At 40.8% G+C, this 23,008-nt stretch overlaps 1 protein-coding gene across 6 annotated transcripts in view; it reads right to left on the reverse strand.

The window, feature by feature from the left end:
• Positions 1–23,008, reverse strand: part of RUNDC3B (RUN domain containing 3B) — a 173,409-nt gene that overhangs the window by 46,002 nt on the left and 104,399 nt on the right. For all 6 annotated transcript variants that reach the window (XM_002713831.6, XM_002713833.6, XM_017344326.4 and 3 more), the window contains one exon: positions 22,454–22,611. In XM_002713831.6, coding sequence (XP_002713877.1) covers positions 22,454–22,611 — 158 coding nt within the window. The remainder of the gene's footprint in view (positions 1–22,453; positions 22,612–23,008) is intronic.

Consider the following 23,008-nt stretch of genomic DNA (forward strand, 5'->3'; position numbering starts at 1 on the left):
GGACTCGAACTGGTGCCCACATGGGATGCCGGCACTACAGGCAGCGGCTTCAACACGCTGTGCCACAGCATCAGCCCCATGAACCTGCTTTCTACTACCGGCAATAAAGGACCGTCAATTATATCAATGTGTGGTGCTCCTATGTTTGCACTCACTCAGGCACAACAGGCTCAAGTCTACTGTCATTTATAATCTCTTTTTATAAGTCTAAAAATCCATTTCTAGGCCTTGATAGTAATGTTTAGCCAATTTAAAGCTACTGTTCTGTTTATATGACTCTTGTGGCTCCATACATAAGGGCTACCCTTTCTCCCTGACCTTGCTCCTTTTCACCTACAGGTGGTACTGATGCTCATAATGCAATTTCCTTTCAACTGGTGGATGTCACTATAACACATATAATCCTTGGACCTAAGGACTTAATATTTTTTTTTTTTGACAGGCAGAGTGGACAGTGAGAGAGAGACAGAGAGAGAGAGAAAGGTCTTCCTTTTCCATTGGTTCACCCCCCCAATGGCTGCTGTGGCCGGTGCACCGCGCTGATCTGAAGTCAGGAGCCAGGTGCTTCTCCTGGTCACCCATGCGGGTGCAGGGCCCAAGTACTTGGGCCATCCTCCACTGCCCTCCCTGGCCACAGCAGAGAGCTGGACTGGAAGAGGAGCAACCAGGACAGAATCCGGCACCCCAACCAGGACAAGAACCCGGGGTGCCAGCGCCGCAGGCAGAGGATAAGCCTATTGAGCTGCAGTGCCGGCCAGGACTTAACATTTGTGGTTCCACGTACTGCTAAACAACTCCAAAAGTCTACGACATGAAGCATTTTTTAAATTTTACTAAGGCAACACATTTGAAGCCCATGAGACAGCCTAGCAAAACTAGTTGCATCAGCTCTTGATATGGTTTCCATGTGTACCCCCCCAAAGCATGAACTTAATCCCCAAGAAAGCAGTGTTGGAAGGTGGGGCCTAATGAGAGTGGTTTAGGTTCTGAAGGCCCCACCTTCATGAAAGGATTAATTCCAGCTTTAGAAGAGCTTAGGGGGCTGGCGCTTTGGCACAGTGGGTAAAGCAGCCCCTTGCAGTGCCAGCATCCCATGTGGGTACTGCTTTGAGACCCGGCTGCTCCACTTCCAATCCAGCTCTCTGTTATGGACTGTGAAAGCAGTACAGGATGACCCAAGCCCAAGCCCTTGGGCCCCTGCACCTGCATGGGAGACCCAGAAGAAGCTCCTGGCTCCTGGCTTCAGAGCAGCTCCAGCTATTGCGGCCAACTGAGGAGTGAACCAGCAGATGGAAGACTTTTCCCTCTCTCTGCTTCTCCATCTCTGTGTAACTCTTTCAAATAAATAAATAAATCTTTAAAAAAACAACAACAACAAAGGTGAGCTTAGGCTGCAAATTACATCTCGGGCTCACTATTGTGGGCTCACTCTCCTGTCCTCCCACTTTGGAACAACACAGCCCAGTGGCCCTCACCAGATGCTGGTACCAAGCCCTTGGGCTTCCCAGCCTCTAGAGGCATCAGCCAAGTGAATCCCTCTCCTTTATACATTACCCAGTCCTAGGCATTCTATTAAAGCAGCAGACAACAAACTCAGATAGCATCATAGCGAACCTTCATTACTTTCCACTTACGCTTATCAGCTGATGTGTTGTAATTCTTTTTTTTTTAACTTTTATTTAATGAATATAAATTTCCAAAGTACGACTTATGGATTACAATGGCTTCCCCCCATACCGTCCCTCCCACCCACAACCCTCCCCTTTCCCACTCCCTCTCCCCTTCCATTCACATCAAGATTCATTTTCAATTATCTTAATATACAGAAGATCAGCTTAGTATACATTAAGTAAGGATTTCATGTGTTGTAATTCTTAATATGTAGTCCAGTGTTCTTTGTGATATGGCACCCAGAGGAAATGCTATGCCAAAACTGTCATGAAAACAAATATTCTAATGCATTGTAACTGAAGTAGCACCTTGACAGTAGGGACTCCATTTTGGAGCACTTGAGACTGCATTCTGGGAAAGTAACCCCCCCACCATGAGACTCTGGTCTGAAACTATGATCTCAAATAGTAGGACAATAGCAGTGCACTACATCACCCTTGGCAACGCACAAAAACCCCCTAGCATGATTGCTCAAGCTTAAAAGTAGAAAGGTTGTACCTGGGTTACCTGGGCTAATAATAAAGATGTGATTTGTCTATGTCTTAAGATCATAATTACTGATTGTAAGGTTTTAGCAACCGCTTAGCAACCGTGTATTCTCTCCCCCCTCCTGATTTTGCGGTTTTTGCCTTTATAAACCCTATACTTTAGTTCCTCGATGCTCCTCTGTGCTTGCATGTTCAGAGAGCCCCAACATGTTGGATCAATAAATCCTTAACCCTTTGCTGGTTGCATGAGAGAAAGTCTCTTGGTGTCGTTCTTCGGGTGGTGGGCGTTTTCGGACCCTAACATAACTAAAGTAACAGAGAACTTTATGTTAATGAGCAGAATGACTAGGCAAAGCCCTGAATGTCAAAGATAAGAAAGTGATAAAAGATAATGGTGTTTCCTTACTCCACCCACTCACTGCCATGGGCAACTAAGATTAAAGTTACCCGGCCGGCGCCGTGGCTCACTAGGCTAATCCTCCGCCTAGCGGTGCCGGCACACCGGGTTCTAGTCCCGGTCGGGGCGCCGGATTCTGTCCCGGTTGCCCCTCTTCCAGGCCAGCCCTCTGCTGTGGCCAGGGAGTGCAGTGGAGGATGGCCCAGGTGCTTGGGTCCTGCACCCCATGGGGAGACCAGGAAAAGCACCTGGCTCCTGGCTCCTGCCATCGGATCAGCGCGGTGCGCCGGCCGCAGCGCGCCGGCTGCGGCGGCCATTGAAGGGTGAACCAACGGCAAAAGGAAGACCTTTCTCTCTGTCTCTCTCTCTCACTATCCACTCTGCCTGTCAAAAAAAAAAAAAAATCAAAAAAAAAAAATCAAAGTTACCTACCTCCAGCTGCTCTTAACTACTGTTTTTTTAAACTATTTTTAAATTAAATTTTTTTTTAAAAATTAGTTTTTAACAGATTCAAGAGGAATAAGACTATCTCCCATTAACTTTGTTTTTACCATTGGTGTCTGCCCTGGACTAAGACAAATTCAACAAGGGTAGGAATTATGTTTTATTCAATTCTATCATTAGCACCTAAAACTGGGCCTAACTCACCATATATTCTCAATAAATATTTGTCAAATGAATGAAGGAATGTTGGAGAAGCTGCAAAAGCAATTTAATACCAAAATTTCATAGCACTGGAAAATACCTATGTGACATATATATCCTAACTTCTTTATAATGTTTGGATAAAATGTTCTTCATTTATATGGTTTTATTTTTTTAGACACTCAATCACAGGATACAGATGCACTTTATGTAATCTTCAAATCACACATTTTCAAAGAAGCTAGGCATCCCAAAATTATAAATTATTTACCTGTGACATATGCTTTTAAACTTTTTATTTATTTGAGAGGCAGAGGAACACAGAGAGCTCTCATCTACTGGCTCACTCCCCAAATGCTCACAAGTCAGAACAGGGCTGGGTCAAAGTCAGGAACCAGGAACTCAATCCAGGTCTCCTATGTGAGTAGCAGGAAATCAACCACAAAGCCATCACTGCTGCCTCCCAGGGTCTGCATGAACAGGAAGCTGGAGTCAGGAGCTGATATTCTTACCCAAAAAGTTAAACTCAAATCTAACCAAGTCTCTCAAAGCAGCAGTGGTTTTCAACACTTATTACACTTCAGAATTCACCTGACATTAACCTTTAAGAAAACAAGGCACCAGTGATTAATTTATAACTAACAAAATCAGATGATTCATCCAGAGGCAAGATGGCGGAATAGGAAGGTAGCACACTGATAGTCCGGGGAGAGATAGTTTAATAAAAGTGGAGATACTGCAGGTTCAAGGAAGAGTAGGGGAGGAAACAGCAGAAGAAACTCTTCCGGAACGCGTGATTCACAGCGGACCTAAGTGGAGAGCGTGGGAGCCCACAGTTAGGGACACCAGCGGCAGACTCAACACACCAGCGCTGGAACGCGAGGTGAGCCGAACCTCAATAGCCCGAGACACCGGCAGGCAAGCGGAGAGAGGAGACTAGAGGGAACGACCCCCCCCGGGGGGGGGGCAGTTCACCAGGCTAACTGGAAGAGAGAGAGAAAGAGAAAAAAAAAAAGGTGACTGGTACAGACACGGGTTTCTCTCTCTCCGCTCACCTCTCAAGGGTGAGCAAGACAAAGAGCAGGCACCATCTTGGACATACGTCATAAGCAGAGCGACCTCAGGTCTGCACCGGCCCTGAGCCTAGCAGAAAAACCTGACTCTGGGCGGGGCGAATTAACAGGAGATTAGGACCTAGTAAATTTGTGGTGCTACTGAACTGAGACTGTGAAAAAAGAGACGGTGGGGGAGAGAACTCACGGAATTCACGTGAGTACTCTCCAGAGACGCTACAATTCCGTAACTTTGGCAACCCAGTGGGAGACTGAAGGAGAATTTGAGCCCACTCTGAGGGCCGAACAGATTCCCTGTGTGGTCCTTGGGAAAGAGCTTCCGATCTCTGGCTCCTGTGGGTATATCATTTGCCTGCTAACTACCTCCAACTTCGTTCAGCTGTGTGGAATTACTTCCCTTTTGAATCAAAAAAAGAAAGAGAGAGAGAGAGATTTACCATGCCTAACCTGGGAGTGTCACCTTTGGCACACCAAACAGAGCTCTCAGGCCACACCCATCTCAAGCCCTAAGGCTCCTTCAAAAACAGATAGTCCACTTAATCTAGAGTCATAGTATAACAAGAAAAAGCACCACAGTGAAGAAACCAAATATCTCCAATATGCCAAATAACAAACGCAAAAACCAAGGCAATAAAAACAAGGAAGTCACCATGACGCCCTCAAATGAAAAAGACACCCCAATTCAAGATTATGAAGATGATGACATAGAAGAAATGCAAGAAGCAGATCTCAAAAAATTGATAAGAACATTAAGAAGTTCTCAAAAACAAATTCTTGAACTACAGAAATCCTTAATGGACAAGATAGAAAATCTCTCTCGTGAAAATGAAATATTAAGGAGGAATCAAAATGAAACGAAACAACTAGTACAACAGGAAACTGTGATAGTGACTGAAGTGAAGAATTCAATAGATCAAATGAAAAACACAATAGAGAGCCTTACAAACAGAATGGGAGAAGCAGAAGAGAGAATATTGGACTTAGAAGACAGAGAACAGGAAAGGATACAGTCAGATCAAAGAAAAGAGGAGGAAATTAGAAATCTAAAACATATTGTCAGGAATCCTCAGGATACTATTAAAAAAACCAACATTCGGGTTCTAGGAGTTCCTGAAGGCATGGAGAGGGAGAAAGGATTAGAAGGCCTTTTTAGTGAGATATTAGCAGAAAATTTCCCAGGTTTGGAGAAGGACAGAGAAATCCTAGTACAGGAAGCTCACAGAACCCCTAATAAACACGACCAAAAGAGATCCTCACCACGACACGTTGTAATTAAACTCTCCACAGTGAAACATAAAGAAAAGATCCTAAAATGTGCAAGAGAGAAACGTCAGATTACTCTCAGAGGATCTCCAATCAGACTCACAGCTGACTTCTCATCAGAAACTCTACAAGCTAGGAGGGAATGGCGAGATATAGCCCAGGTACTAAGAGAGAAAAACTTCCAGCCCAGAATATTATATCCTGCAAAGCTATCATTTGTGAATGAAGGTGAAATAAAGACTTGTCATAGCAAACAGAAATTGAAAGACTTTGCCGCCACTCGTCCGGCCCTGCAACAGATGCTTAAAGATGTATTACACACAGAAACACAGAAACACAGTCATCAATATGAAAGAAGATAAAGGAAGGAAACCTCACAGCAAAAGATCACAGGGAATTCAAAGCATATATTAGAAAATATCTTTGGCAAATGGCAGGGCAAAGTTACCACTTTTCATTAGTCACATTGAACGTTAATGGCCTGAACTGTCCAGGTAAAAGACACCGATTGGCTGATTGGGTTAAGGAACAAAACCCATCTATTTGCTGCTTACAAGAAACACATCTTTCCAACAAAGATGCATACAGACTGAAAGTGAAAGGCTGGAAAAAGATATACCATGCCAACAGAAATGAAAAAAGAGCGGGTGTAGCCATCTTAATATCGGACAACATAAACTTTACCACAAAAACTGTTAAGAGAGACAAAGAGGGGCACTATATAATGATTAAGGGATCAATACAACAAGAAGATATAACAATTATCAATGTATATGCACCTAACTACAGGGCACCAGTTTATCTAAAAGATTTGTTAACGGACTTAAAGGGAGACTTAGACCCCAACACAATAGTACTGGGGGACTTCAATACTCCACTCTCAGAAATAGACAGATCAATAGGACAGAAGATCAACAAGGATACAGTAGATTTAAACGACACTATAGCCCAAATGGATCTAACAGATATATACAGAACTTTCAATCCTACAGCTAAAGATTTTACATTCTTCTCAGCAGTACATGGAACCTACTCTAGGATTGACCACATACTAGGCCATAAAGCAAGTCTCAGCAAATTCAAAAGAATTAGAATCATACCATGCAGCTTCTCAGACCATAAAGGAATGAAGTTGGAAATTAGCAACTCAGGAATCCCTAGAGCATACGCAAACACATGGAGATTGAACAACATGCTCCTGAATGAACAATGGGTCATAGAAGAAATCAAAAGAGAAATCAAAAATTTTCTGGAAGTAAATGAGGAGAACAGCACAACATACCAAAACTTATGGGACGCAGCAAAAGCAGTGTTAAGAGGAAAGTTTATATCAATAGGTGCCTACATCAAGAAATTGGAAAGGCACCAAATAGATGAGCTTTCAATTCACCTCAAGGATCTAGAAAACCTACAGCAAACCAGACCCAAATCTAGTAGGAGAAGAGAAATAATTAAAATCAGAGAAGAAATCAACAGGATTGAATCAAGAAAAACATTACAAAAAATCAGCCAAATGAGGAGATGGTTTTTTGAAAAGATAAACAAAATTGACACCCCATTGGCCCAACTAACTAAAAAAAGAAGAGAAAAGACCCAAATCAATAAAATCAGAGATGAAAAAGGAAATGTAACACACACCACAGAAATAAAAAGAATCATCAGAAATTACTACAAGGACTTGTATGCCAGCAAACAGGGAAACCTATCAGAAACGGATAGATTCCTGGACACATGCAACCTACCTAAATTGAACCATGAAGACATCGAAAACCTAAACAGACCCATAACTGAGACAGAAATTGAAACAGTAATAAAGGCCCTCCCAACAAAGAAAAGCCCAGGACCAGATGGATTCACTGCTGAATTCTACCAGACATTTAAAGAAGAACTAACTCCAATTCTTCTCAAACTATTCAGAACAATCGAAGAAGAGGGAATACTCCCAAATTCTTTCTATGAAGCCAGCATCACCCTAATCCCTAAGCCGGAAAAAGATGCAGCACTGAAAGAGAATTACAGACCAATATCCCTAATGAACATAGATGCAAAAATCCTCAATAAAATTCTCACCAATAGAATACAACAGCACATCAGAAAGATCATCCACCCAGACCAAGTGGGATTTATCACTGGCATGCAGGGATGGTTTAATGTGTGCAAGACAATCAATGTGATACACCACATTAACAGACTGTAGAAGAAAAACCATATGATTATCTCAATAGATGCCGAGAAAGCATTTGATAAAATACAACACCCGTTCATGATGAAAACTCTAAGCAAACTGGGTTTGGAAGGAACATTCCTCAATACAATCAAAGCAATCTATGAAAAACCCACAGCCAACATCCTATTGAATGGGGAAAAGCTGGAAGCATTTCCACTGAGATCTAGTACCAGACAGGGATGCCCACTCTCACCACTGCTATTCAATATAGTTCTGGAGGTTCTAGCCAGAGCTATTAGGCAAGAAAAAGAAATTAAAGGGATACAAATTGGGAAGGAAGAACTCAAACTATCCCTCTTTGCAGATGGCATGATTCTTTATTTAGGGGATCCAAAGAACTCTACTAAGAGACTATTGGAACTCATAGGAGAGTTTGGCGAAATAGCAGGGTATAAAATCAATGCACAAAAATCAACAGCCTTTGTATACACAGACAATGCCATAGCTGAGGAAGAACTTCTAAGATCAATCCCATTCACAATAGCTACAAAAACAATCAAATACCTTGGAATAAATTTAACCAAGGACGTTAAAGATCTCTACGATGAAAATTACAAAACCTTAAAGAAAGAAATAGAAGAGGATACCAAGAAATGGAAAAATCTTCCATGCTCATGGATTGGAAGAATCAATATCATCAAAATGTCCATTCTCCCAAAAGCAATTTATAGATTCAATATGATACCAATCAAGATACCGAAGACCTTCTTCTCAGATCTGGAAAAAATGGTGCTGAAATTTATATGGAGGCACAAGAGACCTCGAATAGCTAAAGCAATCTTGTACAACAAAAACAAAGCCAGAGGCATCACAATACCAGATTTCAGGACATACTACAGGGCAGTTGTAATCAAAACAGCATGGTACTGGTACAGAAACAGATGGATAGACCAATGGAACAGAATTGAAACACCAGAAATCAACCCAAACATCTACAGCCAACTTATATTTGATCAAGGATGTAAAACTAATTCCTGGAGCAAGGACAGTCTATTCAATAAATGGTGCTGGGAAAATTGGATTTCCACATGCAGAATCATGAAGCAAGACCCCTACCTTACACCTTACACAAAAATCCACTCAACGTGGATTAAAGACCTAAATCTACGACCTGACACCATCAAGTTATTAGAGAACATTGGAGAAACCCTTCAAGATATTGGCACAGGCAAAGAATTTCTGGAAAAGACCCGGGAGGCACAGGCAGTCAAAGCCAAAATCAACTATTGGGATTGCATCAAATTGAGAAGTTTCTGTACTGCAAAAGAAACAGTCAGGAGAGTGAAGAGACAACCGACAGAATGGGAAAAAATATTTGCAAACTATATTTATATATATTATTATATATATAATATATATATAATATATATTATATATATATAATATATAATATATAATATATATTATATAATATATATATATTATAATATATATATTATATATTATATATATATAATAATATATATATTTTATATATATTATATATATATAATTTATATTTATTTATATATATATAAATATATATATAAATATTTATATATATATTTATATAAATATATATATTTATATAAATATATATATAAATATATATATATATAAATATAATTATATTTATTTAAATTATATTTATTTATATATATAAATATATAATATATATTATATATAATATATTTTATATATTATATATATTATATTTATATAATTATATATAAATATATAATATATAATATATATTATAATATATATATTAATATATATATTAATAACCAGAATCTACAAAGAGATCAAGAAACTCCACAAAAACAAAACCAACAACCCACTTAAGAGATGGGCCAAGGACCTCAATAGACATTTTTCAAAAGAGGAAATCCAAATGGCCAACAGGCACATGAAAAAATGTTCAAGGTCATTAGCAATCAGGGAAATGCAAATCAAAACCACAATGAGGTTTCACCTCACCCTGGTTAGAATGGCTCACATGCAGAAATCTACCAACAACAGATGCTGGCGAGGATGTGGGGAAAAAGGGACACTAACCCACTGTTGGTGGGAATGCAAACTGGTCAAGCCACTATGGAAGTCAGTCTGGAGATTCCTCAGAAACCTGAAGATAACCCTACTGTTCGACCCAGCCATCACACTCCTTGGAATTTACCCAAAGGAATTTAAATTGGCAAACAAAAAAGCTGTCTGCACCCTAATGTTTATTGCAGCTCAATTCACAATAGCTAAGACCTGGAACCAACCTAAATGCCCATCAATGGTAGACTGGATAAAGAAATTATGGGACATGTACTCTATAGAATACTATACTGCAGTAAGAAACAATGAAATCCAGTCATTTGCAACAAAATGGAGGAATCTGGAACACATCATGCTGAGTGAAATAAGCCAGTCCCAAAGGGACAAATATCAAATGTTCTCCCTGATCGGTGACAACTGACTGAACACCAAAAAGGAAACCTGTTGAAGTGAAATGGACACTATGAGAAACGGTGACTTGATCAGCATAGCCCTGACTGTTAATGAACAACTTAATACATTATCCCTCTTAGTAGTTTTTTTTGGTCTGTTCTACTTAATATGACTGGTTTAATTCTGTAATTAATACACAGTTATTCTTAAGTGTTGAAATTTAACTGAAATGTGATCCCTGTTAAACATAAGAGTAGGAATAAGAGAGGGAAGAGATGTACAATTTGGGACATGCTCAAGCTGACTTGCCCCAAATGGTAGACTTAGAAACATACCAGGGGACTCCAATTTAATCCCATCAAGGTGGCATGTACCAATGCCATCTCACCAGTCCAAGTGATCAATTTCAGTTCACAATTGATCATAATGAAAGGACTAAGAGTCAAAGGAAGCACATAAACAAGTCTAGTCCCTGCTAATACTAACTGATAGAATAAATAAAGGGGAGAGTGATCCAACATGGGAAGCGAGATACTCAGCAGACTCAGAATGGTGGATGTCCTAAACAGCACTCTGGCCTCAGAATCAGCCCTAAAGCCATTCCGATCTGGCTGAAAAGCCCATGAGGGTATTTCAGGCATAGAAAGCCAAGACACTCTGGCAAAAAAAAAAAGACCTAAATGAAAGATCTCTGTGAGTGAGATCCCAGTGGAAAGAACAGGTCTTCAAAGAAGGAGGTACCTTTCTCTGAAGGGAGGAGAGAACCTCCACTTTGAATATGACCTTGTCTAAACAAGATAAGAGTCGGAGAACTCAGAGGGCTTCCATAGCCTTGGAAACTCATGACTGGTGCATAGGGAGATTACTGATGCCATAAACAAGAGTGTCAATTTGTAAAGTCAACAACAGGAGTCACTGTGCACTTACTCCTCATGTAGGATCTCTGTCCTTAATGTGCTGTGCATTGAGACTTAATGCTATAACGAGTACTCAAACAGTATATTTCGCTTTGTGTTTCTATGGGGGTGCAAACTGTTGAAATCTTTACTTAATGTATACTAAACTGATCTTCTTAAAAAAAAAAAAAAGAAGAAATTATCAATTCCCAACTTGACTCTCACTGGGATTAAACATGACAATAGGTCTGATCTGATTTCATCATCATTTAAAAAATCACCTATTATTTTTCACTTTATGTTTGTGTGGGAGCAAACTGTTGAAATCTTTACTTAATGTATGCCAAACTGATCTTCTGTATATAAAGAGAATCGAAAATGAATCCTCATGTGAATGGAAGGGGAGAGGGAGTGGGAAAGGGGAGGGATGCAGGTGGGAGAGACGATATGGGGGGGAAGCCATTGTAATCCATAAGCCGTACTTTCGAAATTTATATTCATTAAATAAAAGTTAAAAAAAAAAGATAAAAAGAAAAAAAAATCAGATGATTCAACCACCATCCCTCACCACCACCCTAATTTAAATGGCAGATAAATCCCAACTCCTTAAAGGAATGACTGATGCCATAGGTAGAGCAGGAAATATACAAAAAACAGCTCGTGGTATCTTCTGCTGGTAAGCAAAGACGTTATCAAAGATAAATAGGTCACGTCAGAAAGGAACATGACAGGTCTTCATCTGGACAAAGATGGGACAATTTGAGCATCAAAAACAAAAAGGAATGGAGGTGATTGCAGCACAATGAATACAGGCATTTCTGTTGTAATGCAATAGAAGCAAGCCATGTTCTGCAAGATCACATGGCAGATAACTAGTTTTATTAGTGTACTAGGGGTTATTAGCACACAGCTCAAAGCCTATTCAACTTTCTAACTACAACACCAACAAAACCAATAATGATCCTAACAAAAAGATTTCTTAAATTCCTACACAGGGCCGGCGCCGCGGCTCACTAGGCTAATCCTCCGCCTAGCGGCGCCGGCACACCGGGTTCTAGTCCCGGTCGGGGCGCCGGATTCTGTCCCGGTTGCCCCTCTTCCAGGCCAGCCCTCTGCTGTGGCCCGGGAGTGCAGTGGAGGATGGCCCAGGTGCTTGGGCCCTGCACCCCATGGGAGACCAGGAAAAGCACCTGGCTCCTGGCTCCTGCCATCGGATCAGCGCGGTGCGCCGGCCACATCGCGCTGGCCGCGGCGGCCATTGGAGGGTGAACCAACGGCAAAGGAAGACCTTTCTCTCTGTCTCTCTCTCTCACTGTCCACTCTGCCTGTCAAAAATAAAAATAAAAAAAATAAATAAATAAAAATAAAATTCCTACACAGTAAAGAAATACTACAATAAATATAGACTTTGAACAACAAAGTAAAAGAATTGGTTAGAAGAGGGTAAGAAAGGGTTAAGGTTGCTGGAGTTGAGCAATGCCTTAAAGGCATTAAAGCTTGGGAACAAGCACCTCCAAGACTGAGTTAACCAGAATCCATGGAATGCAGCAAATGAGTATTGTGCATGGCACAAGACCGCCACCTATTGGTGGACTGTAGTATTTTGCATTCCGCTGAGATGCATTAACCCTTCAGGGAAAAAACTGCTTGTCAAATTGATTTCCTTTCCAGAGTGATATCACCACTGCATTTATGAATCTTATATGAGCTAATTCCTATTTTAGAAAAGATTACATCTGACAAGTTCATAATTGTTTCAAAAGTAAAACAGAGAAAATTAAAAAACAAAATCTTCATCTCACTGGTAACCATTAGGAAGCTGGACATCAGCATCCCACTCTAAAAACTGATAATATTCTGTAAGAACTACTTCATGGTAATCTCTAGAGAACCTTACTAATTTATGATGGAGAGTTATTTTTCATTTATAATTCCAGACAGCAAGTGTGCAAAGAATGACAATAGGAAATCACTATCTTACAAGCCCCAATTAATTAAATGATCCCCCATGGTTCAAGCCATTAGATCAAATGTAGATGGGATTTTTTTTTTTTGACAGGCAGAGTGGACAGTGAGAGAGAGAGACAGAGAGAAAGGTCTTCCTTTGCTGTTGGTTCACCCTCCAATGGCCGCCGCGGCCAGCGTGCTGCGGCCGGCACACTGTGCTGATCCGATGGCAGGAGCAGGTACTTATCCTGGTCTCCCATGGGGTGCAGGGCCCAAGCACTTGGGCCATCCTCCATTGCACTCCCGGGCCACAGCAGAGAGCTGGCCTGGAAGAGGGGCAACCGGGACAGAATCCAGCGCCCTGACCAGGACTAGAACCTGGTGTGCCGGCGCCACAAGGCAGAGGATTAGCCTAGTGAGCTGTGGCGCTGGCCAGATGGGAACTTTTAAAAGGAGTAATCAGGATGTCACCATCTGAATCTGCAGATCAGCCTCAGAATCAAAGTGGGACAACTAGCACTTTTCCTAATATGGTTCAATACACAAGCATACAGCACCACCTGTACAATATTCTTGCCAAAAAAGTTCAACTCAAATTTAACTCAACCTGTTAGATGAGTGGTCTTAGTCCTGACCACGTATCAGAAATCAACACATATTTGCCTGGATCCCAGTCTTCACCAATTAAATCAGCACCTCGGGCTGGCACTACGGCCCAGTAGGTTAATCTTCGGCCTGTGGCTCTGGCATCCCATATGTGCACGGGTTCTAGTCCCAGCTGCTCCTCTTCCGATCCAGCTCTCTGCTGTGGCCTCGGATGGCAGTGGAAGATGGCCCAGGTCCTTGGGTCCCTGCACCAATGTGGGAGACCTGGAGGAAGCTCCTAGCTTCTGGCTTTGAATCGGCACAGCTCTGGCCGTTGTGGCCATTGAGGGAATGAACCAGCAGATGGAAGACCTCTCTCTTTGTCTCTACCTCTCTCTGTAACTCTGTCTTTTAAATAAATAAAGTAAAATCTTTAAACAACAACAACAAAAACCCAGTTAACTTTACTCAATGTCTGACTTCCAGCCATGATTCAAAAAACCAACTATAAAAGGCCTTTTTTTGTTTAGAGAAGTAGAGAAATTGGTTATGGGTGAGCATTAGAAGGAAAAAAGAAAGTTCCTAATGTTATCAGGTGTGATTACGGGACAAAATATCCATATTTTTTTACAGATGTACCGTAAAAGATGTGGTGATGGAAGGACAGATTTACTTCAAAGATAGTTGCACAAGAAAAAAAATGACAAAACAAATGTAACACTCTCAGTAACTTTTCAAGTCTACAATCCTCTTGTGTTCAATTGAAAATTTCTAAATAAAAATGTTAAATAGCTTTGGAGTTAAAAAGTCAATTTGAGGCCAGCGCTGCGGGTCACTTGGCTAATCCTCCACCTGCGGCGCCGGCACCCCAGGTTCTAGTCCCAGTTGGGGTACTGGATTTTGTCCTTGTTGCTCCTCTTCCAGTCCAGCTCTCTGTTGTGGCCCGGGAAGGCAGTGGAGGATGGCCCAGGTGCTTGGGCTCTGTACCCGCATGGGAGACCAGGAGAAGCACCTGGCTCCTGACTTCAGATCAGCGCAGCGCACCAGCCGCAGCGGCCATTGTGGGGTGAACCAACGGAAAAAGAAGACCTTTCTCTCTGTCTCTTGCTCTCACTAACTCTGCGTGTCAAAAAAATAAAGTAAAATAAAATAAAAAAAGTCAATTTGAAGGTTTTTTTTCATCTCCATTGTGGTAAACTACACACAATGTATTCCATCTCAATGGTTTTTCAGTGTAGTATAGTTCATTAAATCCATTCATAGACTGAAATTGTAGCTTCATAAATTATCTATTCCTTTAAAATGCCCCAGGAACTGAAGAAGTATGTGCTGCCCTTGCGGGAAAGTGTTCTGCATTCTCTGTCAGGTCCAGCTGGCTATGACACTGAGCCCTCCGGTTCCCTCCTTGTCTTTGTCTGCTTGTTCTACACACTTTTGAGAGGAGACTACTGACGTCTCCAACTATTATTGAAGAAATGTCACTGTCTCCCTTCATTTCTGTTATTTTTTTGCTTCATAAATTTTGATGGTGTTATTAGGTGGGTAAATGTTTATAGCAGTATTTGCCTTCTTGCTACAATAAATCTTTTATAAATATATAATTCCATCTTTGTCTCCTGTAACCTTTATTTTCTTTCATGTCTACTTTGTCAGACATTAGTATAATCACCCCTGCTCTCTTTTGACTATTATTTGCATGGAATATCTTTTTCCATTTGGCCGTGTCTTTGATAAAAAGTGAGTCTCTTGTATGTAGCACATAGATAAGTCATATGGTTTCATCCTTTCTGTAAATTTCTGGGTTTCAATTGAAGAGTTTTTATTTATACTTAATTATTGATAAGGAAAGACTTCTGTCATTTTGCTATTTGTTTTCTATATACCTCTTGGCTTTTTTTTTTTTTTTTTTTTTTGACAGGCAGAGTGGACAATGAGAGAGAGACAGAAAGGTCTTCCTTTGCCGTTGGTTCACCCTCCAATGGCCACTGTGGCTGGCATGCTGCGGCTGGCGCACCGCGCTGATCCGATGGCAGGAGCCAGGTCTCCCACGGGGTGCAGGGCCCAAGTACTTGGGTCATCCTCCACTGCACTCCCTGGCCACAGCAGAGAGCTGGCCTGGAAGAGGGGCAACCGGGACAGAATCCGGTGCCCCAACCAGGACTAGAACCAGGTATGCCAGCACCGCAAGGCGGAGGATTAGCCTAGTGAGCCGCGGCACCAGCTATTTTCTTTGCTTTTAATCATGGGGATAACACACCAGGGTCATAATCGCGACATATAAGTTTAATGTCAGTAATATACAGAAACTCTGTTCCTACCCATTTCAATTACTGATGCTACAAAATTGCATCTTTAAACATTGTGAGCCCCGTAACATTAAAACTAACAATTCTTTTAAATGTGTTTCTTTCATAACTTTCATAGAAAATAAAACATAGAGTTACAAAACAACAGTTCAAAAAAAAAAAAAGCTACAGTAATGCTTTTAGACTAGCAATTGTCAACTGTAAAGTTGACCCTTAAACACGAGTTTGACCTGAGTAGATCCACTTACATGCAGATATTTTTTGAGATTTGTGACAATTTGTAAAAACATGCAAATGAACCTAGCCTAGAAATATTAAAGAAATTAAAAGTCCCCAGCACTGTGGCACAGGGGTTTAAGCCACTGCTTGCCATGTTGTCATCCCACACAGGAGCTGGTTGCTCCACTTCCAATCCAGTTCCCTACTAATGTGCCTGGTAAAGTATAAGATGGCCCAAGAATTTGGGCCCCTGCAACCACGTGGAAGACCCTGATGGCCTAGCCCTGGCTTTGCAGCCAACTGGGGAGTAAACCAATAGATGGAAGATCTCTCGCTCTCATTCTCTCCCTCTTTCTAGCTTTGCCTTACATGTACATAAGTAAATCTTTTTTTTTTTTTTTTTTTTTGACAGGCAGAGTGGACAGTGAGAGAGAGAGACAGAGAGAAAGGTCTTCCTTTGCCGCTGGTTCACCCTCCAATGGCCGCTGCGGCCAGCGGGCTACGGCCGGCGCACTGCGCTGATCCGATGGCAGGAGCCAGGAGCCAGGTGCTTTTCCTGGTCTCCCATGGGGTGCAGGGCCCAAGCACCTGGGCCATCCTCCACTGCACTCCCTGGCCACAGCAGAGAGCTGGCCTGGAAGAGGGGCAACCGGGACAGAATCCGGCGCCCCGACCGGGACTAGAACCCGGTGTGCCGGCGCCGCTAGGCAGAGGATTAGCCTAGTGAGCCGCGGTGCCGGCCTACATAAGTAAATCTTAAAACAAAAAAGAAATTAAGAGAAAGGTGTGTCATGATGCATAAAATAAATAACAGTTGTCATTTACTGTCACAAAATGTATGCAAATTATTATTCAGGTAAAAATTTATCAAAACTTACACAGACAAATATACATGGTGCCATTTGCTATCTAGAAAAATGCAAATAAATGTCAAGATGCAGTATTACATCATAAATCATATAAAAATGGCTACAGTACATAGTATACTAGTCAGAATTCTTTTTTTAAAAAAGATTTATTTTATTTATTTCAAAGAGTTACAGAGAGAGGTAGAGAGAGAGAGAAAAGTCTTCCATCTGCTGGTTCACTCCCCAGATGGCTGCAACAGCTGGAGCTGCGCCAAATAGAAACCAGGAGCCAGGAGCTTCTTCCCAGTCTCCCACGTGGGTGTAGGGGCCCAAGGACTTGGGCCATCTTCCACTGCTTCCCCACGCCATAGCAGTGAGCTGGATTGGAAGAGGAACAGCTCGGACTAGAATAAGTGCCAACATGGGACGCCAGGACTTCAAGCCAGGGCTTTATAACCCATTGCACCACAGCGCTGGCCCCTAGTCAGAATTCTTTTTTTTTTTTTTTTTTTTTTTTTTTGCCAGGCAGAGTTAGACAGTGAGAGACAGAGAAAGAGTTATAGACAGTGAGACAGAGACAGAGAGAAAGGTCTTCCTTCCGTTGGTTCATTCCCCTAATAGTCGCTATGGCCGGCGCTGTGCCAATCCGAAGCCAGGAGCTAGATGCTCCCTCCTGGTCTCCCATGCTGGTGCAGGGACCCAAGCACTTGGGCCATCCTCTGCTGCCCTCCGGGCCACAGCAGAGAGCTGGCCCTAGTCAGAATTCTGTAGCTATCTCCTGTTGCTATTGTGGTGAGCTCAAGTGTGGCATTCCCATAAAACACCATGTGACACTCATCACTTCTGAGTGAACAGTTCCCCTCTCTAGTAAATCATGTATCACAGTAAGAAGTGATTTCTCAGGGCCTGCATTGTCTGCACCCAATATGGGCACCGGCCTGAGTCCCAGCAGCTCCACTTCCCAGTGGAAGATGGCCCAAGTTGCTAGGACCTCTGTCATGCATGTGGAGACCTGAAAGATCTTGTCTCCTGGCATCAGCCTGGCCCAGTTCTGGCTGTTGTGACCATCTGGGGAATGAACCAGCAGAAGGAAGATATTTCTCTCTCTCTCTCTATTTCTCTCTCTCTCTCTCTCTCTGTAACCCTGCCTAGAATTCAAAAGTGAATTTCTCAAAATTCAGGAAAAAGTACAGGTAGATATTTGGCCTAATGGTTAAGATGCCACTTGGTATGTCCACATTGCCTATTTGAGTACCTGTTCCAATCCCAATTCCACCTTCCTGTTAATGTGCACCCAGGGAAGCACTATGTGATGGCTCAAGTGATTGAGACCGTGCCATTCACACCGGAGAACTGGATTGAGTTTCTGACTGTTGTCTTCAGCCTAACCCAAGCCCTGGCCCTTGCAGGCACTGGGGGAATGTATTAGCAAATGGCAGCTCTCTCAGTCTGCATCTCTCTTTCTGCTTCTCAGATAAAATAATTTTTTTATTCTTCCACCATACCTGCCCTCCCTCCACACTCTCACCCCTTCTCCTCCTCCTCCCCCTTCCCTTCCCAGTCCCATTCTCCTTTAAGATTCATTTCCAATTATCTTTATATACAGAAGACCAAGTCTATATTATGTAAAGATTTCAACAATTTGTGTGTGCACGCACACACACACATACACACATAACTGTCTGAGAACAAGTTTTACAGTTAACTCTCATGATACAACTCACTGAGGACCGAGGTCCTGCATGGGAAGTTAGTGAACAGTGACTCCTGTTGTTTATTTACCACTCTTATGTATGACATCAGTGACCACCCATGGATCTTGACACAAGCTGCCTAGGCTATGGAAGCCTTCTGAATCCACAAACTCTGTCAATATTTAGACAAGGCCATAAGCAAATAGAAGTTTTCTCCTCCCTTCAGAGAAAAGTACAGCCTTCCTTGATGGCCACTTTTTTCCACTAGGATCTCACTCACAGAGGTCCTTCATGTAGAACACTTTTTGCCACACAGTCTTGGCTTTCCATGCCTGAAATGCTCATGGGCTTTTCAGACAGACCAGGATGCCTTAAGGACTGATTCTGAGGTCAGAATGCTACTTAAAGCAATTGTCATTCTATGAGTTTGCTGTATGGACTGCTTCCCATGTTGGAACATTATCTCCTTTTTCATTCTATTATTATTACCAGACACTTGATCCTATTTATATGATCACTTTAACACTTACCAAAAACCTCAGGGAAAACACATCTGATATAACTTACTGACTGATTTGCAGCATTCTGGAATAAGATAAAACACTTTTGATTTTCTACTTATCTTTCTGAGTGAATTTACTGAGGTAATTTTATGTTGCAGTAAATCAAAATGGGAAAAAACATTCTTTGCACATCTTCTTTTTGCTAGTTATACTTTCCTGATACCATGTAATATTCCTAATGACTCACAAGAGGAATCATTTTACAGATGAAGAAACACAGGCTTTAAGACATAATGTAGACAGTGCTTCTAACTGGGAAGTGTTGAACTGTTATATGAACACAATACTGATGTGCAAGAAAGCTTCAGGATGCTCCTATACCACTCCATAATAACTTGGACTCTACTGTCCAAACCACAGAATGTTCAGATTTTTGAATATTCAAAGACTACTTTAACAGTAACTCAACATACATCTAACCATTAAGAAACATGTTAAAAGAATAAATGATAACAGAATTTGAATTACCCTAGAAAAGATAATCACTAAAACATAGAAGCAGTTACTATGTGCCTTATATTCTATGAGGTAACAGTCCTCTTCTGACCTATTCCTTCATATACTTTATTTTTTAATCTCTCCTTGGCCACTTCTCTCTTCTCAGGATTAAAGAAGAGGAATTTCAGCACCCAGTGGTGATTGCAGATTTTCCTAGGTATCAATAAAAATTCTCAGCAATATAAGCAAAAAATGTTCATTCTCTCCCTAAAGATACAAAAATGTCCATACTATTTTACATCCTAAAGCTGATTATTCAGTTAAAGTTGAAATTAATAAAATGCATTGTGAACACTAACAAAGGAAGTTACCTTACTCTCCTGTTCAGTAAACTTAAAAATGTGTTTTTTGCACAAAAGATCTTGTAAGAATCCAATTTACATATACCTACATCCCTATATAAAGAAGTAAATCTAAGTTCTAAACTCAGGAATAGTCTAATTCTAATCAGTGGCCATAATTTTTTATTTGTTGCTCTTGTAACAATATTTTAGTTAAAATCTCCTTAAAGGTATTAAAAACATATTTCCTCTGCAAAATCAAGATAATCTTCTATTACAGAAGTATGACAAAAACATAATCTGGGTAGTTTATTTTCTCAAACTAAAGTTTGCAAGTCTGTTTCCTTTTAAATTACCAAAAAGAAAACAATCCATTAAAATTCAATTCTTCACATGAAAAAATATTTTCATTAAAAAAACAATTTTTGATTATTCTAAGTTAAAAGCATTTAGATAAACTATTAGCATTACTGGCAAAATAAAGATTATCTTCAAAATCTTTTCTTTGTAAAGAAATAGCCAGAAGTTTCTATTGTTTCACTTCGATATTTTACATTCTGGTTAATGGAAGCAAGGGGCTACAGAAGTGTTACCCTGCCCCTCACGGAGTGATGCCCCAAAGGAAGACATCTTTACAGTATCAGAAGAAAATGAAAAAGTAATATGCACACAAAACTCTGCTCGAGATACAAATTCCTAGAAATTATTAAACATTTTTGTTCCCTAATAAGACTTTCTTACTTAACAAACTTTAGGCCGGCGCTGTGGCTCACTAGGCTAATCCTCTGCCTGTGGTGCCGGCACCCCAGGTTCTAGTCCTGGTTGGGGCACCGGATTCTGTCCCGGTTACTCCTCTTCCAGTCCAGCTCTCTGCTGTGGCCTGGCAAGGTGGTGGAGGATGGCCCAAGTGCTTGAGCCCTGCACCAGCATGGGAGACCAGGAGGAAGCACCTGGCTCCTGGCTTTGGATTGGCACAGCGCTGGCCGTAGCCGCCATTTTGGGGGTGAACCAACGGAAGGCCTTTCTCTCTGTCTCTCTTTCTCACTGTTGTAACTCTGCTTGTCAAAAAAAAAAAAAAAAAACTTTACAGTATCTCCTTATAAATTTTATATTAGTTACAAGATGAACAATAGTAATGGCACAGAAGAGGAAAAGAACACTTTAACCAATGGTTAATTAACATCACTAATAAAGGGCCAATGGACTTCTTGACAAATACGGCAGAGAGCACAGCAATTCTGTCATAGCCCAGCCCAAAATGGGAAGCTCAATCTAACCACGAGATAAAAACAAATTCAGGGACATTCTACAAAATGATAAAATAATAAAAAGCCTGTATATTTCAGAAATATCAGTCTCACATGAGACAAAACACTGAGAAACCATTCTAAGTTTAAAAGTGACTGGAGAGACTGACTACCGATGGAAAACATGATTCTGAATTGCATCTGGAACCAGAGAGACAAAAGCAGTAGGAAGGAACACAATCTGCAAAAGTGATGAAATTGGGATGTGAGTTAAAGTTAAGATTGAAGTATGGTATTGATTTACATTTCTTAAATTGAACTTCACTCATAAAAGTCAATCTCTCTGTTCTTAGAAAAACCCACTGAGGCAGGAAGGCATCAAGAGATCTGGGATATGCAACCTCTCAGCTGACCAGACACACGTCTATGGAAGTGAGTGAAGGGAGAGTTACAGGGCACAAGGCAGACAACTGGTCCACACAGGCAAGGGCACACGTAGGGCTTCTTGGCACTGTCCCTACAGGCACTATCCCTACAGTGAAAGGCTGAAATCATTTCAGAAAAATAAACTCAACCTTATCATTAAATAAATATTAACAACTGATGGTTTTTACTGTAAACAATTACTTTATAAAAGCAAGTTTGACCTAATGATTAGTACAAATGCATTGAACAGTGACAATTTTAGGAGCTTGTACCAGAATGTGACTCATATATTACAGTTTTCTCAATCAATAAAGCTGTGCTACAAATAAAGAGCCAGCCATACTCATTTGTGTACAGGGATTTTCTGGTATAATCTGGTAACACTTTATGCCCCAGCACTGAATTGTGAGTGGCACTGGTCTAATGTACCATCTTTTTGCAACCAATCAAGAGTTAAACAAATCAATGCTGTAAAAACTGTGTATAAGCATTTGGAAGAATCTATACCAAACTCTAAGAGCTGACTTTGGGTAGCACAACTAAAGGTGATTTTTATTTTTATTTTCTTCTTATATTTTCTAATGCTTAGTCAATAAACATAAACCACTTATGTAATAAGAAAAGTAAACCTCTAAAAATATAATTGAAAAATAATTTAACAGCATGCAATCAGATTCCTTAGAATTTGGGTCATATGTACAAATACAACATTTTGTCTTAATGGTTACATATTGCCAAAATTTTTCTAAAAGAATCTCACTTACAGTTGATCTTGAAGTTCCACAATTATATACTCTAATTGTTCTTTCTCTAATTTATGGGCCAGATCAGAGTCTTCAATCCTTTGAAGTAGTATTTTATTCTGGGAGACGGATTCAGACAGCTGGTTCTCTCGAAGTCTTAAGAGTTCTTCAAGATAACCCTGGAAATACAGTATCACCAAGATACAGCAACTGCAAAATTCTAACAGATATCTGGACGGTAAACATGGAGTAGCTTAAATGTTATATCTGTCTATACTGGAATGTGACATTTTCAAAGTATTAGTGATGAATTAGTAAAAAAAAAAAAAAAAAAAAAAAAAAAAAAACACGGTTCTAGTTAAATAAAAAAATTTAACATATAATCTCCAAAATTTAAAATTATTCTTTAAAACTTGGAATATGTTTGAAATTTAAGTCAAAAGTTAGTTTAAAATACTATAAATTCTAAGCTACACAACAGTGATGCCTATTAGCACCAAAACACAGCCCTGGCTGGCGCCGCGGCTCACTAGGCTAATCCTCCACCTAGCGGCACCAGCACACCGAGTTCTAGTC

This window comes from Oryctolagus cuniculus, chromosome 16, assembly GCF_051225735.1.
Source record: "Oryctolagus cuniculus isolate XC-2025 breed Fujian yellow rabbit chromosome 16, ASM5122573v1, whole genome shotgun sequence".
Classification (NCBI taxonomy): domain Eukaryota; kingdom Metazoa; phylum Chordata; class Mammalia; order Lagomorpha; family Leporidae; genus Oryctolagus; species Oryctolagus cuniculus.